The 19415-nt window shown below is 42.9% G+C and overlaps 1 protein-coding gene across 1 annotated transcript; it reads left to right on the top strand.

The window, feature by feature from the left end:
- The first annotated feature begins 578 nt into the window (after positions 1 to 578).
- Positions 579 to 18099, top strand: kcna2b (potassium voltage-gated channel, shaker-related subfamily, member 2b). Its single transcript, XM_071373295.1, has 4 exons — positions 579 to 941; positions 7433 to 7644; positions 10983 to 11226; positions 11547 to 18099. Exons 2-4 carry the CDS (start codon positions 7454 to 7456, stop codon positions 12663 to 12665), a joined length of 1554 nt encoding a protein of 517 aa, XP_071229396.1. The 5' UTR covers positions 579 to 941; positions 7433 to 7453; the 3' UTR covers positions 12666 to 18099.
- The last annotated feature ends 1316 nt before the right edge of the window (positions 18100 to 19415 follow it).

Below are 19415 nucleotides of genomic sequence, written 5' to 3'. Positions count from 1 at the left end.
CACACACACACACACACACACACACACACACACACACACACACACACACACACACACACACACACACACACACACACACACACACACACACACACACACACACACACACACACACACACACACACACACACACACACACACACACACACACAGATGATGTCCTATACAACAGAGTAAATGTAATGTCATAGGACAGTTAAGCAACCATATGGATGGATTTGGGTAGAAGCTGAGGTATACCACGTATCCTCCTATAGCCAAATAAACCTCTGTCACGTATTCTTTATCATTGCTTGTTAATATCCTCTTTAAACCACTCAGACATAAATAGTTGTCTTTCTTGGCTCAACTAGTGTGGTCTTTAGTTTTAGTGTTGTGTTCTTAGTCCTGATCTTTAGTTTGTTACCATATATGGATGTGTCTCTCTTAGAAACAGCAAAACATTAGTTCAACTAGCTGACGATGCAGGATAGATATTTAAAAATATATATATTATAATAACTCGGGTGAACCGTTTCTGCCTATTCATGCGACGCGTCCCCTTTAATGTGAATCTTGAGGAGTGGCGGAGAGCAGAGCGGTGAACGGCGCTTTGTATGCGCGGCAATGTCCAACTGCAGCCCGTGCGTTTTAGCGCCAACCAGCTGAATGATGGCGAATTGTGAAAGACATGAGGGAAACAGAGAGAGAGAGAGAAACAGACAGACAGTCAGGAGTTACGTTACGCACATCGTGTCTGTTTAACTTGTAGCGAGCTCCGGAGAGAAAGGGCGGAGAGCAACAAATAAGGATACATTTTCAGTGTTTATGAGGAGGAGACGCGTCAGGTCCCCAGCATCAACCACAGCGGAGAGAGCATCGCGGCGGGTCCCCAGCATCAACCCTTCACCAGCCGAGAGAGCAGCGAGGCGGAGCACCGCGGCAGGGAGAGCGGCATCAGGGTGATTGCTGCATGTCTTCTCTCTCTGAATGCTGAATGCATGGAGAGCAGCGAGCTTGACTAACTAGGCTGATTATGACTGAATCGGCAGCTGCTGTGAGCTGCCATGAGCCTGGTGCATGGAGCCTGTTGTGTTCTGCCTGTCTATCTGATATGATGATCCGCCCCAGTGAGAGAGAGATGCCGCGGCTGTAGAGCATGTTGCCAGAGACACCTGCCGCTCCTAACGGGCACTGACTGGTTCTAGCCTGGTTCTACCCTGGTTCTAGCCTGGTTCTACCCTGGTTCTAGCCTGGTTCTAGCCTGGTTCTACCCTGGTTCTACCCTGGTTCTAGCCTGGTTCTAGCCTGGTTCTACCCTGGTTCTACCCTGGTTCTAGCCTGGTTCTACCCTGGTTCTACCCTGGTTCTACCCTGGTTTGTAGGTTTCTCTGCTACTAATAGAGAGACAAACATACTGAACACAGTCAGTAAGACAGACTACAGTATGGTGATGATGATAATAGTAACGGTGATGATGATGGTGATGATAGTGATGATGATGAGGCTTGATAGTTGCATGTACTCGGACGAACAGGTGTGTCTCTCATCACATATATAATATAGGTCTGCTGTTTTCCATCCCTACTGAAAACACTGACAGAGAACATGAAAGGACTGTGTTACTCCACGGAAGGGGGTTATGAAAATCAGACTGAAATGGATCTTGTTATTATTATTATCATCACTGTGCGTATGGATGGCTCTTCCCCATCAGATAGATGTGGTAATGGTTGTGCTGAAGGAAGCCAAACAGATGCCGTATCATTATGTGACCACATAGTGAAATAATAACCTTCCATACGGCATACTGACCTGTTTCAGACCCATAACAGCTTCCAACTGTCTTTATACATGGATCTATGATCATAAATGATAATTACCTGCCGCGCCGCCACTACCCTCCCCTGTGTCTTCACAGTCATTCGCTAAAGGACTAGCTACATTACCTTACCGCTGTTATAGCCAGCGTCATGATGTTATAAAAGACTAGCTACATTACCATACCGCTGTTATAGCCAGCGTCATGATGTTATAAAGGACTAGCTACATTACCTTACTCTTGTTCAAGGCAGCGTCATGATGTTATAAAGGACTAGCTACATTACCTTACCGCTGTTCCAGGCAGCGTCATGATGTTATAAAGGACTAGCTACATTACCTTAGCAGCGTCATGATGTTATAAAGGACTAGCTACATTACCTTACCGCTGTTCAAGGCAGCGTCATGATGTTATAAAGGACTAGCTACATTACCTTACTGCTGTTCCAGGCAGCGTCATGATGTTATAAAGGACTAGCTACATTACCTTACCGCTGTTCCAGGCAGCGTCATGATGTTATAAAGGACTAGCTACATTACCTTACTGCTGTTCCAGGCAGCGTCATGATGTTATAAAGGACTAGCTACATTACCTTACTGCTGTTCCAGGCAGCGTCATGATGTTATAAAGGACTAGCTACATTACCTTACCGCTGTTCCAGGCAGCGTCATGATGTTATAAAGGACTAGCTACATTACCTTAGCAGCGTCATGATGTTATAAAGGACTAGCTACATTACCTTACTGCTGTTCAAGGCAGCGTCATGATGTTATAAAGGACTAGCTACATTACCTTACCGCTGTTCAAGGCAGCATCATGATGTTATAAAGGACTAGCTACATTACCTTACTGCTGTTCCAGGCAGCGTCATGATGTTATAAAGGACTAGCTACATTACCTTACTGCTGTTCCAGGCAGCGTCATGATGTTATAAAGGACTAGCTACATTACCTTACTGCTGTTCCAGGCAGCGTCATGATGTTATAAAGGACTAGCTACATTACCTTACCGCTGTTCAAGGCAGCGTCATGATGTTATAAAGGACTAGCTACATTACCTTACTGCTGTTCAAGGCAGCGTCATGATGTTATAAAGGACTAGCTACATTACCTTACTGCTGTTCCAGGCAGCGTCATGATGTTATAAAGGACTAACTACATTACCTTACTGCTGTTCAAGGCAGCGTCATGATGTTATAAAGGACTAGCTACATTACCTTACTGCTGTTCAAGGCAGCGTCATGATGTTATAAAGGACTAGCTACATTACCTTACTGCTGTTCAAGGCAGCGTCATGATGTTATAAAGGACTAGCTACATTACCTTACTGCTGTTCCAGGCAGCGTCATGATGTTATAAAGGACTAGCTACATTACCTTAGCAGCGTCATGATGTTATAAAGGACTAGCTACATTACCTTACTGCTGTTCAAGGCAGGGTCATGATGTAATAAAGGACTAACTACATTACCTTACTGCTGTTCAAGGCAGGGTCATGATGTAATAAAGGACTAACTACATTACCTTACTGCTGTTCAAGGCAGGGTCATGATGTAATAAAGGACTAACTGCATTACCTTACTGCTGTTCAAGGCAGGGTCATGATGTTATAAAGGACTAACTACATTACCTTACTGCTGTTCAAGGCAGGGTCATGATGTTATAAAGGACTAACTACATTACCTTACTGCTGTTCAAGGCAGGGTCATGATGTTATAAAGGACTAACTACATTACCTTACTGCTGTTCAAGGCAGGGTCATGATGTTATAAAGGACTAGCTACATTACCTTACTGCTGTTCAAGGCAGGGTCATGATGTTATAAAGGACTAGCTACATTACCTTACTGCTGTTCCAGGCAGGGTCATGATGTAATAAAGGACTAACTACATTACCTTACTGCTGTTCAAGGCAGGGTCATGATGTTATAAAGGACTAATTACATTACCTTACTGCTGTTCAAGGCAGGGTCATGATGTTATAAAGGACTAGCTACATTACCTTACTGCTGTTCAAGGCAGGGTAATGATGTTATAAAGGACTAGCTACATTACCTTACTGCTGTTCCAGGCAGGGTCATGATGTAATAAAGGACTAGCTACATTACCTTACTGCTGTTCCAGGCAGGGTCATGATGTAATAAAGGACTAGCTACATTACCTTACTGCTGTTCCAGGCAGGGTCATGATGTAATAAAGGACTAACTACATTACCTTACTCCTGACAATATTTCCTCCCACGTCCAGGATCCTTTACCTTCCAAAATCTCGTCCCATGTCCATGATGTCTGCTCCTTCTGAACACGCTGCTTCGTCCTTTTATGGTGCGTTCTTCTGTCACATTCGTCTTATGAATCGGACCAAGTATTTAAGCTGGTAAAGCACTGGTAATGTAATAGTAGTGTGTATTTAAGCTGGTAAAGCCTTGGTAATGTAATGGTAGTGTCACGTTCGTCTTATGAATCGGACCAAGGCGCAGCGTCGTATGCGTACATTCTTTATTATATTAAGAATGAACACTGAACAAACTAACCAAAATAACAAAACGTGAAGCTATACAAAACGAGTGCTGACAGGCAACTACACATAGACAAGAACCCACGAACACCAAATGGAAAATGGCTACCTAAATATGATCCCCAATCAGAGACAACGATAAACAGCTGCTTCTGATTGGGAACCATATCAGGCCACCATAGACATACAAATCACCTAGACCTACAAAAACCCTAGACATTCAAAAAAAAATGACAAAAGAAAAACTAACGTACCCACCCTAGTCACACCCTGACCTAACCAACATAAAAAGAAAACAGAGATATCTCAGGTCAGGGTGTGACAACTAATGTGTATTTAAGCTGGTAAAGCCTTGGTAATGTAATACCAGTGAGTATTTAAACTGGTAAAACCTTGGTAATGTAATACCAGTGAGTATTTAAACTGGTAAAGCCTTGGTAATGTAATACTGGTTTGTATTTAAACTGGTAAAGCCTTGGTAATGTAATACCAGTGAGTATTTAAACTGGTAAAGCCTTGGTAATGTAATACCAGTGAGTATTTAAACTGGTAAAGCCTTGGTAATGTAATACCAGTGAGTATTTAAACTGGTAAAGCCTTGGTCATGTAATACTGGTTTGTATTTAAACTGGTTAAGCCTTGGTAATGTAATACCAGTGAGTATTTAAACTGGTAAAGCCTTGGTAATGTAATACTGGTTTGTATTTAAACTGGTTAAGCCTTGGTAATGTAATACCAGTGAGTATTTAAACTGGTAAAGCCTTGGTAATGTAATACCAGTGAGTATTTAAACTGGTTAAGCCTTGGTAATGTAATACCAGTGAGTATTTAAACTGGTAAAGCCTTGGTAATGTAATACCAGTGAGTATTTAAACTGGTAAAGCCTTGGTAATGTAATACTGGTTTGTATTTAAACTGGTAACGCCTTGGTAATGTAATACCAGTGAGTATTTAAACTGGTTAAGCCTTGGTAATGTAATACCAGTGAGTATTTAAACTGGTAAAGCCTTGGTAATGTAATACCAGTGAGTATTTAAACTGGTAAAGCCTTGGTAATGTAATACTGGTTTGTATTTAAACTGGTAACGCCTTGGTAATGTAATACTGGTTTGTATTTAAACTGGTTAAGCCTTGGTAATGTAATACTGGTTTGTATTTAAACTGGTAAAGCCTTGGTAATGTAATACTGGTTTGTATTTAAACTGGTTAAGCCTTGGTAATGTAATACCAGTGAGTATTTAAACTGGTAACGCCTTGGTAATGTAATACCAGTGAGTATTTAAACTGGTAACGCCTTGGTAATGTAATACTGGTTTGTATTTAAACTGGTAAAGCATTGGTAATGTAATAATAGTGAGTATTTAAACTGGTAACGCCTTGGTAATGTAATACCAGTGTGTGTCAGCCTGTGATTCAGAACTGTCGAGGATAATTCTAACCAATTTGTCTCTGGTTTAATATTTCATTCAGACTTCTTCAATAATGCAGACCCAGCTCCTCTCGGCTGCTACAGACAGTCCTTTAACAGATCAAATATTACCAATCTGCTCCCCATTATGTAAAATAGACACCCAGTTTGTCCCAAATGGCACCCCATTCTCTATAGAGTGCACTACGTTTGACCAGGGCCCCATATGGCTGTTGTCAGAAGTAGTGCACTAGGTGGGGAATAGGGTGCCATTGAGGATGGACACATCAACAACTGTATGCTTCCCTCTCTGCAGCATTTAGAGAACCATCTTAGAGCTTGACCTCGGATAGATGTGGTAATTGGAGACTAATGTATTTGCTGCATGCCAAATGGCACCCTACACCCTCTTGGTTATACCCTATGAGCCCTACCCTATGAGCCCTACCCTATTGGCCCTGGTCAAAAATAGTGCACTATATAGGGAATAGAGTGCCATTTCAGGACGCAGACAAAGTGTGTCTATCGCGTAGAGATTGTATGGAATGGATGGAGCTCTCAGCAGCTAATCAGGTTATCCCGGTGGTCTTACTGGCTTATAGGAGCGATGATCCGGTATGACTGGGGATGCTATTGATCTGTGGCTCGTATGAAAGAGAACTGATTACCAGTAATCACTTAACACAAGCAGACAGGATGGCGTCGTCACATTATTCACAATGTAGAGAAGATCCCCCCCCCCAAAAACATCTAATAACAGAACACGGAGCGTGTTCTTGTAAAGTGCTTTTCAGTCCAGGAATAGGTGTAATTGGTGTCCGGGAAACCAGCCCTGTTTGCAGCTAGTGACTTAATTAATAATTTTTATGTTGTGTTTGTAAATGTGTGAATCATATCTAACCATCCAATCCTATCATCCTATCCTATCATCCTAGCATCCTATCCTATAATCCTATCCTATCATCCTATCATCCTATCCTATCATCCTATCATCATATCCTATCATCCTATTCTATCATCCTATCATCCAATCCTATCATCCTATTCTATCATCCTATCATCCAATCCTATCATCCTATCCTATCATCATATCCTATCATCGTATCATATCATCATCCTATCCTATCATCCTATCCTATCATCCTATCATCATATCCCATCATCCTATCCTATCATCCTGTCTTATCATCCTATCATAATATCCTATCATCGTATCATATCATATCATCATATCATCCTATCCTATCATCCTATCATCATATCCTATCATCGTATCATATCATATCATCATATCATATCATCCTATCATCCTATCCTATCATCCTATCCTATCATCCTATCCTATCATCCTATCATCCTATCATCCTATCATATCATCCTATCTTATCATCCTATCATCATATCCTATCATCCTATCCTATCATCCTATCCTATCATCCTATCATCCTATCTTATCATCCTATCCTATCATCCTATCCTATCATCCTATCCTATCATCCTATCCTATCATCCTATCATCCTATCCTATCATCCTATCATCCTATCCTATCATCCTATCATCCTATCCTATCATCCTATCATCCTATCCTATCATCCTATCATCCTATCCTATCATCCTATCCTATCATCCTATCATCTTATCCTATCATCCTATCATCCCAACCTATCATCCCTATTGACCCCTCCCTCTCCCTGTCTTAACGCTGCAGGCTCCGCCCTCTTCCTCCACCATGACGGTTGCTACGGGTGACCTGGGGGACGAGGCGGCGGCCCATCCCGGTGACCCGTACGAACCAGAACCGGACTACGAGTGCTGTGAGCGCGTGGTCGTCAACATCTCTGGGCTGCGCTTCGAGACGCAGCTGAAGACCCTCTCCCAGTTCCCTGAGACCCTGCTGGGGGACCCCAAGAAGAGGATGAGGTAACTATAGTACTTTAGTAATATTGGTTAAACTGTGTCTGTATGTTAACCCCAAGAAGAGAATGAGGTAACTATAGTACTTTAGTGATATTGATTATACTGTGTCTGTATGTTAACTCCTAGAAGAGAATGAGGTAACTATAGTACTTTAGTGATATTGATTATACTGTGTCTGTATGTTAACTCCTAGAAGAGGAGGAGGTAACTATAGTACTTTAGTGATATTGGTTAAACTGTGTCTGTATGTTAACTCCTAGAAGAGGAGGAGGTAACTATAGTACTTTAGTGATATTGGTTAAACTGTGTCTGTATGTTAACTCCTAGAAGAGGAGGAGGTAACTATAGTACTTTAGTGATATTGGTTAAACTGTGTCTGTATGTTAACTCCTAGAAGAGGAGGAGGTAACTATAGTACTTTAGTGATATTGATTATACTGTGTCTGTATGTTAACTCCTAGTAGAGGATGAGGTAACTATAGTACTTTAGTGATATTGATTATACTGTGTCTGTATGTTAACTCCTAGAAGAGGATGAGGTAACTATAGTACTTTAGTAATATTGGTTAAACTGTGTCTGTATGTTAACTCCTAGAAGAGAATGAGGTAACTATAGTACTTTAGTGATATTGATTATACTGTGTCTGTATGTTAACTCCTAGAAGAGAATGAGGTAACTATAGTACTTTAGTGATATTGATTATACTGTGTCTGTATGTTAACTCCTAGTAGAGGATGAGGTAACTATAGTACTTTAGTAATATTGGTTAAACTGTGTCTGTATGTTAACTCCTAGAAGAGAATGAGGTAACTATAGTACTTTAGTGATATTGATTATACTGTGTCTGTATGTTAACTCCTAGAAGAGAATGAGGTAACTATAGTACTTTAGTGATATTGATTATACTGTGTCTGTATGTTAACTCCTAGAAGAGAATGAGGTAACTATAGTACTTTAGTGATATTGATTATACTGTGTCTGTATGTTAACTCCTAGAAGAGAATGAGGTAACTATAGTACTTTAGTGATATTGATTATACTGTGTCTGTATGTTAACTCCTAGAAGAGGATGAGGTAACTATAGTACTTTAGTGATATTGATTATACTGTGTCTGTATGTTAACTCCTAGAAGAGGATGAGGTAACTATAGTACTTTAGTAATATTGGTTAAACTGTGTCTGTATGTTAACTCCTAGAAGAGAATGAGGTAACTATAGTACTTTAGTGATATTGATTATACTGTGTCTGTATGTTAACTCCTAGAAGAGAATGAGGTAACTATAGTACTTTAGTGATATTGATTATACTGTGTCTGTATGTTAACTCCTAGTAGAGGATGAGGTAACTATAGTACTTTAGTAATATTGGTTAAACTGTGTCTGTATGTTAACTCCTAGAAGAGAATGAGGTAACTATAGTACTTTAGTGATATTGATTATACTGTGTCTGTATGTTAACTCCTAGAAGAGAATGAGGTAACTATAGTACTTTAGTGATATTGATTATACTGTGTCTGTATGTTAACTCCTAGAAGAGAATGAGGTAACTATAGTACTTTAGTGATATTGATTATACTGTGTCTGTATGTTAACTCCTAGAAGAGAATGAGGTAACTATAGTACTTTAGTGATATTGATTATACTGTGTCTGTATGTTAACTCCTAGAAGAGGATGAGGTAACTATAGTACTTTAGTGATATTGATTATACTGTGTCTGTATGTTAACTCCTAGAAGAGAATGAGGTAACTATAGTACTTTAGTGATATTGATTATACTGTGTCTGTATGTTAACTCCTAGAAGAGAATGAGGTAACTATAGTACTTTAGTGATATTGATTATACTGTGTCTGTATGTTAACTCCTAGAAGAGAATGAGGTAACTATAGTACTTTAGTGATATTGATTATACTGTGTCTGTATGTTAACTCCTAGTAGAGGATGAGGTAACTATAGTACTTTAGTAATATTGGTTAAACTGTGTCTGTATGTTAACTCCTAGAAGAGAATGAGGTAACTATAGTACTTTAGTGATATTGATTATACTGTGTCTGTATGTTAACTCCTAGAAGAGAATGAGGTAACTATAGTACTTTAGTGATATTGATTATACTGTGTCTGTATGTTAACACCTAGAAGAGGATGAGGTAACTATAGTACTTTAGTGATATTGATTATACTGTGTCTGTATGTTAACTCCTAGAAGAGGATGAGGTAACTATAGTACTTTAGTGATATTGATTATACTGTGTCTGTATGTTAACTCCTAGAAGAGAATGAGGTAACTATAGTACTTTAGTGATATTGATTATACTGTGTCTGTATGTTAACTCCTAGAAGAGAATGAGGTAACTATAGTACTTTAGTGATATTGATTATACTGTGTCTGTATGTTAACTCCTAGAAGAGAATGAGGTAACTATAGTACTTTAGTGATATTGATTATACTGTGTCTGTATGTTAACTCCTAGTAGAGGATGAGGTAACTATAGTACTTTAGTAATATTGGTTAAACTGTGTCTGTATGTTAACTCCTAGAAGAGAATGAGGTAACTATAGTACTTTAGTGATATTGATTATACTGTGTCTGTATGTTAACTCCTAGAAGAGAATGAGGTAACTATAGTACTTTAGTGATATTGATTATACTGTGTCTGTATGTTAACTCCTAGAAGAGGATGAGGTAACTATAGTACTTTAGTGATATTGATTATACTGTGTCTGTATGTTAACTCCTAGAAGAGGATGAGGTAACTATAGTACTTTAGTGATATTGATTATACTGTGTCTGTATGTTAACTCCTAGAAGAGGATGAGGTAACTATAGTACTTTAGTGATATTGATTATACTGTGTCTGTATGTTAACTCCTAGAAGAGGATGAGGTAACTATAGTACTTTAGTGATATTGATTATACTGTGTCTGTATGTTAACTCCTAGAAGAGGATGAGGTAACTATAGTACTTTAGTGATATTGATTATACTGTGTCTGTATGTTAACTCCTAGAAGAGGATGAGGTTAGATGGTACTTATACTGATAACTCTTTACGGTTGAATGTTTACTATCTAGTTTCTTGCTGTTTGTATCTGCTACTGACATTGAGGGCTCTATTCAATCCGTTTTGCAGAAATTCAGCGTTACAGCGTGATTGAAATTTAAAAAGCAATATTCCCGTTGTTAGTGGAGACTGCGTTCACAGTAAACACTGAAAATGTTGGCTCAGTCCGAAATTACCTTTCCATTTCTATGTCGTAATCTGTAATACTTCAGCAATAAAATCTATGAAGTATTAGTACATAATTCAACAGCCCACACACCCGCCCCTCTCTCTTTCTCCAGGTACTTTGACCCTCTGAGGAACGAGTATTTCTTTGACAGGAACCGGCCCAGCTTCGATGCCATCCTCTACTACTACCAGTCAGGCGGGAGGCTGCGTCGGCCGGTTAACGTCACTCTAGACATCTTCTCCGAGGAGATCCGCTTCTACGAACTGGGAGAGGAGGCCATCGAGATCTTCAGGGAGGATGAGGGCTTCATCAAGGAGGAAGAGCGACCTCTTCCAGAGAATGAGTTCCAGAGACAGGTACGTTCAAATGATGGCTGTTTTTTTAGTTTGTGTTTTTTTATCTTAGGCTGCAGTTACATGGCACAATTAGAAAAGCAACTTTAGCTGCTTCCAACTTGCCTCTTGATTGCACCGTGACCCCCCCCCCCCCCCCCTCCCCGCAACTAATAAGCAACTCATGTGAAACTTGGTTGTGTCCAGTTGAAACTTTTATGTCACACATTTTAGTGGCACATTGTCTAGTTAACCTAAACTGTTAACATCAAGTACATCTCAGAGACTGTTTGCTGTCTGCTGTACATTTTATGAATAAAACATTGACCTTTGACCTTGAACAGGTGTGGCTGCTGTTTGAGTATCCCGAGAGTTCCGGCGCGGCCCGTATCATCGCCATCATCAGCGTCATGGTGATCCTGATCTCTATCGTGTCCTTCTGCCTGGAGACCCTCCCCGTGTTCCGGAACGACGAAGAGGACGATGGCAACAAGGTTTTCCAGCCCTTCAACAACTCCACCTCTTCCTACACCTCCTCCTACTTCACGGATCCCTTCTTCATCCTGGAGACGCTCTGCATCATCTGGTTCTCCTTCGAGTTCCTCGTCCGCTTCTTCGCGTGTCCTAGTAAAGCCGGGTTCTTCGGTAACATTATGAATATCATCGATATCGTGGCGATTATTCCATATTTCATCACGTTGGGCACAGAGCTGGCAGAGAAACCGGAGGACGGGCAGGCGGGGCAGCAGGCGATGTCTCTCGCCATCCTCAGGGTCATCCGTCTGGTCAGGGTGTTCAGGATCTTCAAGCTGTCCAGACACTCCAAGGGGCTCCAGATCCTGGGCCAGACCCTGAAGGCCAGCATGCGGGAGCTGGGCCTGCTCATCTTCTTCCTCTTCATAGGAGTCATCCTCTTCTCCAGCGCTGTCTACTTCGCCGAGGCCGACGAGGCGGACTCCCAGTTCAGCAGCATCCCAGAAGCCTTCTGGTGGGCCGTGGTTTCTATGACCACCGTCGGCTACGGCGACATGGTGCCCACCACCATCGGCGGGAAGATCGTGGGCTCTCTCTGTGCCATCGCTGGCGTGTTGACCATCGCCCTGCCCGTCCCCGTCATCGTGTCCAACTTCAACTACTTCTACCACCGGGAGACGGAGGGCGAGGAGCAAGCGCAGTACCTGAACACTCCCGTTGCCCCCAAGGCCGACTCAGCAGAGGACCTGAAGAAGAGCAGCAGTAGCGGGAGTGGATCCCCCCTCAGTAAGTCAGACTACATGGAGATACAGGAAGCTGCACTGAACCACAGCGCAGAGGACTTCAGAGCAGAGAGCCTCAAGACAGGCAACTGCACCCTGTTGGCTAATGCTAGCACCCTGTTGGCTAATGCAAATAAGCAAGCTAACTCTAACACATTGGCTAACACCAACTACGTCAACATCACCAAGATGAGAACGGATGTATAGCCTCCTTCGGCCGTTACCACAGTGACTTCCTTGGCTGTAGAGGTGCAGGGGAACTGGAAGGAAAGAGTAGGGGGGACAAGACTGAGGGAAAACCCCTCCTCTCTGATGTTGTAGAAGGCTTGGTGTCCCTACTGTGGGAGTCCAGAATGGATCACATAAACTCTGGTAAGAGCAGAGAGATCCGGCATCTCACCCCCCTAAAACGGATCTGTTCCTAACTCAACCCCTTGCCCTTTCTTCTCCTGTTGGGAGTTGAAGCGTCCTTGTGATCGGTGACTGGCGTTAGTCTGGGCTGTGTCACTGTTCAGCTGTCCAGTAGTTGTCTAAATGCTCAGCTCTGCTCGCTACAGTAGTCCAATAGTAGCCAAACTGCCCGCTGGTACCAGACTATATAAACGCACTGACAGCAAAACGGGACTACACCCTTGTCTTATTCCACACTCTGCTCAAACTGCCGCTGGTACCATCAGCACAGATCTAGCATCAGCCTGCCCTGAACAAATACTAGCCATAACCAGTAGGAAATATACTAGAACACTGACCTCAGATCAGCGTCTCATCTTCAAACTACTTAGCTCTAACTGCCAGCCTATAGGAGCTTCTTAACTTCCTCTCTCCCACCCCATACCCCTGAACCTCTCTCCCACTCCATACCCCTGAACCTCTCTCCACCCCATACCCCTGAACCTCTCTCCACCCCATACCCCTGAACCTCTCTCCCACCCCATACCCCTGAACCTCTCTCCACCCCATACCCTGAACCTCTCTCCCACCCCATACCCCTGAACCTCTCTCCCACCCCATACCCCTGAACCTCTCTCCCACCCCATACCCCTGAACCTCTCTCCCACCCCATACCCCTGAACCTCTCTCCACCCCATACCCTGAACCTCTCTCCACTCCATACCCCTGAACCTCTCTCCCACCCGTACCCCTGACACTCAACTATGTGGATGTTATTTCACCTCAGAAGAATGTAAGAGGTATTTCATCAATGTGCTTAATATGTGCCCTGTCAGCTCTCTCTCGCTCTCTGGGCTCTCTTTCTAGCAGTCCCTGCCAGCCCATTGCGGCACTTCAACCTAGGAACCGATTCTTTCATTTCATGTGTCTTCAGAAATTCCATGGCTGTGGATAATATGGATGTAAACTACCCCCACCTCTCCTCTGTCTCTCTCGAGTCCATGATAGAGGGCTGGCGTCAAAGTGGTGGTGGTGGTGGGGGGGAATCTCTTACAGCAGAGTGAATGTCTTGTATTTATTCATGTGTGTACATTTTATTGGTAGTTATTTATTTTTATATCCCTGCGGTGCGGGTCTGAATGTGTGTTTTTGGCTTGCGGTGGGTCCAGATCCCATCTGTTCTGGGTGGGAGAGAGATACCCAAACTGAAGAACAAAAAACGTAAATGTCTTCCTATAGGGGTTACTACTACTGCCTATGTTTTTCCCTCATACCTCCATATCTCCACCACATCCCCCCTCTCTTCCCGTCTGACACAAACAGAATACTGTTCAGTTCTGCCCCACTGCCCAGTGATAGTGATGGCTGCTCCACTGCCCAGTGATAATGATGGCTGCTCCACTGCCCAGTGATAGTGATGGCTGCTCCACTGCCCAGTGATAGTGATGGCTGCTCCACTGCCCAGCGATAGTGATGGCTGCTCCACTGCCCAGTGATAATGATGGCTGCTCCACTGCCCAGTGATAGTGATGGCTGCTCCACTGCCCAGTGATAATGATGGCTGCTCCACTGCCCAGTGATAGTGATGGCTGCTCCACTGCCCAGTGATAGTGATGGCTGCTCCACTGCCCAGCGATAGTGATGGCTGCTCCACTGCCCAGCGATAGTGATGGCTGCTCCACTGCCCAGTGATAATGATGGCTGCTCCACTGCCCAGTGATAGTGATGGCTGCCCCACTGCCCAGTGATAGTGATAGCTGCTCCACTGCCCAGTGATAGTGATAGCTGTCCTGTCTTCTTCTCTACTTCATAGCATTCCATATTGGTGACGGACCGCTGTGTTTTGTCTACCGGACCAAGCACTAGTTCTAGAAGCACTAACCCGCTCTGTAGAGAGAGAGTGGGGTGTTCCAAATGGCATCCTCTTCCCTCTATGGTGTACCACTTTTAACCTGTGCCCCTATGCACTGTATAGGAAACAGGGTGTCTTTTGGGACATGGGGGGTCTTAATGATGTCCGTTTGATGTCTTCTGTCATCAACTCTGGTGAGGGACTAAAACAGCTGATATAGGGACTAAAACAGCTGATATAGGGACTAAAACAGCTGATATAGGGACTAAAACAGCTGATATAGGGACTAAAACAGCTGATATAGGGACTAAAACAGCTGATATAGGGACTAAAACAGCTGATATAGGGACTAAAACAGCTGATATAGGGACTAAAACAGCTGATATAGGGACTAAAACAGCTGATATAGGGACTAAAACAGCTGATATAGGGACTAAAACAGCTGATATAGGGACTAAAACAGATAATATAGGGACTAAAACAGCTGATATAGGGACTAAAACAGCTGATATATGGAATAAAACAGATAATATAGGGACTAAAACAGCTGATATAGGGACTAAAACAGCTGATATAGGGAATAAAACAGCTGATATAGGGACTAAAACAGATAATATAGGGACTAAAACAGCTGATATAGGGACTAAAACAGCTGATATAGGGACTAAAACAGCTGATATAGGGACTAAAACAGCTGATATAGGGACTAAAACAGCTGATATAGGGCCTAAAACAGCTGATATAGGGACTAAAACAGCTGATATAGGGACTAAAACAGCTGATATAGGGACTAAAACAGCTGATATAGGGACTAAAACAGCTGATATCGGGACTAAAACAGATGATATAGGGACTAAAACAGATGATATAGGGACTAAAACAGATGATATAGCACATATTTGGTGCTTTTATTGCTGGACAGTTGTTATCAACTTGCGTTAGGCTATCAGCTTGTGTTAGGCTTGTGTTTTATTATTATGTCAACCTTTAGCATTTAGTTAGTTAAATGGTAGCGCTAGCAAAGCCTGCTAGCAAAGCCTGCTCTGTTATGTAAGCTAATTGTTAGCGGGCAACATCAGCTCTATGTAGAATCAATTGTGTTAGCTTTAATCGCTAGCTAGCAATCAAACCAGGACAGGATTTTAATCGGTGGATGCACTTGTTAGCAAGTTAAATAAATTAGCAAAGAATTTAAATAGCTTGTTCTGTGACATTAGCTACCTACAGGCCCAGATCATTTGATTTCGGTGTTGCTATACACTCCTACATTAATCAAGTTTATATAACCAGTAAACAATCTGTGGTCGTAACAATGATTGATTATTTCCTAAGAAAGCTACCTGCCATATTTCCCGCCCCGAATGTAATGACAAAAAGCACCAACGTTTCTGAAGTGACAGTATGCATCCCAAATCGCACCCTATTCCACTAAATCAAACTATTTTTTACGAGAGCCCTATTGGCCCTGGTCAAAAGTAGTGCACTATCCTATTGGCCCTGGTCAAAAGTAGTGCTCTATCCTATTGGCCCTGGTCAAAAGTAGTGCTCTATCCTATTGGCCCGGGTCAAAAGTAGTGCTCTATCCTATTGGCCCTGGTCAAAAGTAGTGCTCTATCCTATTGGCCCGGGTCAAAAGTAGTGCTCTATCCTATTGGCCCTGGTCAAAAGTAGTGCTCTATCCTATTGGCCCGGGTCAAAAGTAGTGCTCTATCCTATTGGCCCGGGTCAAAAGTAGTGCTCTATCCTATTGGCCCGGGTCAAAAGTAGTGCACTATTCTATTGGCCCTGGTCAAAAGTAGTGCTCTATCCTATTGGCCCGGGTCAAAAGTAGTGCTCTATCCTATTGGCCCGGGTCAAAAGTAGTGCTCTATCCTATTGGCCCTGGTCAAAAGTAGTGCACTATCCTATTGGCCCGGGTCAAAAGTAGTGCTCTATCCTATTGGCCCTGGTCAAAAGTAGTGCTCTATCCTATTGGCCCGGGTCAAAAGTAGTGCTCTATCCTATTGGCCCTGGTCAAAAGTAGTGCTCTATCCTATTGGCCCGGGTCAAAAGTAGTGCTCTATCCTATTGGCCCGGGTCAAAAGTAGTGCTCTATCCTATTGGCCCGGGTCAAAAGTAGTGCACTATTCTATTGGCCCTGGTCAAAAGTAGTGCTCTATCCTATTGGCCCGGGTCAAAAGTAGTGCACTATCCTATTGGCCCTGGTCAAAAGTAGTGCTCTATCCTATTGGCCCGGGTCAAAAGTAGTGCCCTATCCTATTGGCCCGGGTCAAAAGTAGTGCACTATTCTATTTGCCCTCGTCAAAAGTAGTGCACTATCCTATTGGTCCTGGTCAAAAGTAGTGCACTATTCTATTGGCCCTGGTCAAAAGTAGTGCACTATCCTATTGGCCCTGGTCAAAAGTAGTGCGCTACCCTATTGGCCCTGGTCAAAAGTAGTGCGCTACCCTATTGGCCCTGGTCAAAAGTAGTGCGCTACCCTATTGGCCCTGGTCAAAAGTAGTGCACTGAGAAAAGGGGTCCATTTGGGATGCAGACATATGTCTGACGTCATCGTGCTGTATGACGTCATCGTGCTGTATGACGCTAGCTGACTTCTTCTTAGGTCAAGGGTCACCAAAGACAGACAGTCACTGCCTAATGCCGAGTCCCAAATGACACCCCTTTCTGTATAATAGTGTACTACTTTACACCACAGTCCCGTGGGGAGCCCAAAATAGTGCACTACATTATGAATAGGCTGTCATTCGGGACTCGTTTTTGTAACGTTGCATTCTATTAGTGATTAAAAGTGTCCTTTAGTCGTTTTGTATTCATACTGAACATTATTGATCAATTCCTTGGTGCATTTTTGCCCATTTATAACTGATATAAATCTATAGACGGGTTGGCTGGCGAGCTCGCAGCGACGTGGCCAGAAGTGCTCACAGCGTGGCCAGACGTGGCCAGAAGTGCTCACAGCGTGGCCAGACGTGGCCAGAAGTGCTCACAGCGTGGCCAGACGTGGCCAGAAGTGCTCACAGCGTGGCCAGACGTGGCCAGAAGTGCTCACAGCGTGGCCAGAAGTGCTCACAGCGTGGCCAGACGTGGCCAGAAGTGCTCACAGCGTGGCCAGACGTGGCCAGAAGTGGAGCGTTGTTGTGATTTCAGGACAGTCAGATAGCTAGCAACACTGACAAGAAGCTTCCGTGTGGGGAATTCTCGGTGTCTCGTTTCAGCAGGCTGTATCTTGTCTTGTTTTGACTGATGTCATGTCTATGCTAATGTGGCTAAAATTTGCTAGCTAGCTAACCAACAACTGTAACCATGTATTTGAGAGACAACAAGTGCTCGTTGTGCAAATGTATTTATGTTTTCAATAAACATTTGGTGACGAAATATAGTTTGTCAAAACCTAAAGCTTGTCTGTTTTACCCCATAATTTGCACACACACACACACACACACATCAGTTTTGTTACTAAACAACTTACTCTTCTACAATACTGGACAATATGTGATGGGAGCTGTATGATGTCCATATTAGGAGAGCCTGAATCTCAGCAGACCTGCACGGTGTCCATATTCGGACAACCTATATGAGAACGCTTCCTTCCTCAGCTCTGTATTAATAGGACGTATTCTACTCTTCTAGTGCTGCATTCCCTTTCAAATAATACGTGTAGCAGGCGTATGGTATAATTCTTCAAAAGCAACATCTATAGTGATGACAAGTATTCCTTTCTAATTTTGTGTGTATTTTTTCTATTTTATTTCACCTTTATTTAACCAGGTAGGCCAGTTGAGAACAAGTTCTCATTTACAACTGCGACCTGGTCAAGATAAAGCAAAGCAGTGCGACACAAACAACAACACAGAGTTACACATGGAATAAACAAACACACAGTCAATAACACAATAGGGGAAAAAAGAAAGTCTATATACAGTGTGTGCAAATGGCGTGAGGAGGTAAGGCTATAAATAGGCCATAGTAGCGAAGTAATTACAATTTAGCAGATTAACACTGGAGTGATAGATGAGCAGATGATGATGTGCCAGTAGAAATACTGGTGTGCAAAAGAGCAGAAAAGTAAATAAAAACAATATGGTGATGAGGGAGGTAGATTGGGTGGAGATGGGCTATGTACAGCTGCAGCGATTGGTTAGCTGCTCGGATAGCTGATGTTTAAAATTAGTGAGTGAAATGTAAGTCTCCAGCTTCAGCAATTTTTGATTCGTTCCAGTCACTGGCAGCAGAGAACTGGAAGGAAAGGAGGCCAAAGGTGGTGTTGGCTTTGGGGATGACCAGTGAGATATACCTGCGGGAGCGCGTGCTACGGGTGGGTGTTGTTATCGTGACCAGTGAGCTGAGATAAGGCGGAGCTTTACCTAGCAGAGACTTATAGATGACCTGGAGCCAGTCGGTCTGGCGACGAATATGTAGCGAGGGCATACGAATATGTAACTAGAGCATACAGGTCGCAGTGGTGGGTGGTATAAGGGGCTTTGGTAACAAAACGGATGGCACTGTGATAGACTGCATCCAGTTTGCTGAGTAGAGTATTGGAAGCTATTTTGTAGATGACATCGCCGAAGTCGAGGATCGGTAGGATAGTCAGTTTTACAGGGTAAGTTTGGCGGCGTGAATGAAGGAGGCTTTGTTGCGAAATAGAAAGCCGATTCTAAATTTGATTTTGGATTGAAAATGTTTGATATGAGTCTGGAAGGAGAGTTTAC

The sequence above is a fragment of the Salvelinus alpinus genome, chromosome 28 (genome assembly GCF_045679555.1).
Source record: "Salvelinus alpinus chromosome 28, SLU_Salpinus.1, whole genome shotgun sequence".
NCBI lineage: Eukaryota > Metazoa > Chordata > Actinopteri > Salmoniformes > Salmonidae > Salvelinus > Salvelinus alpinus.
The sequence above is the reverse complement of the archived record's forward strand: the minus strand, read 5'-3'. Positions and strand labels throughout refer to the sequence as shown.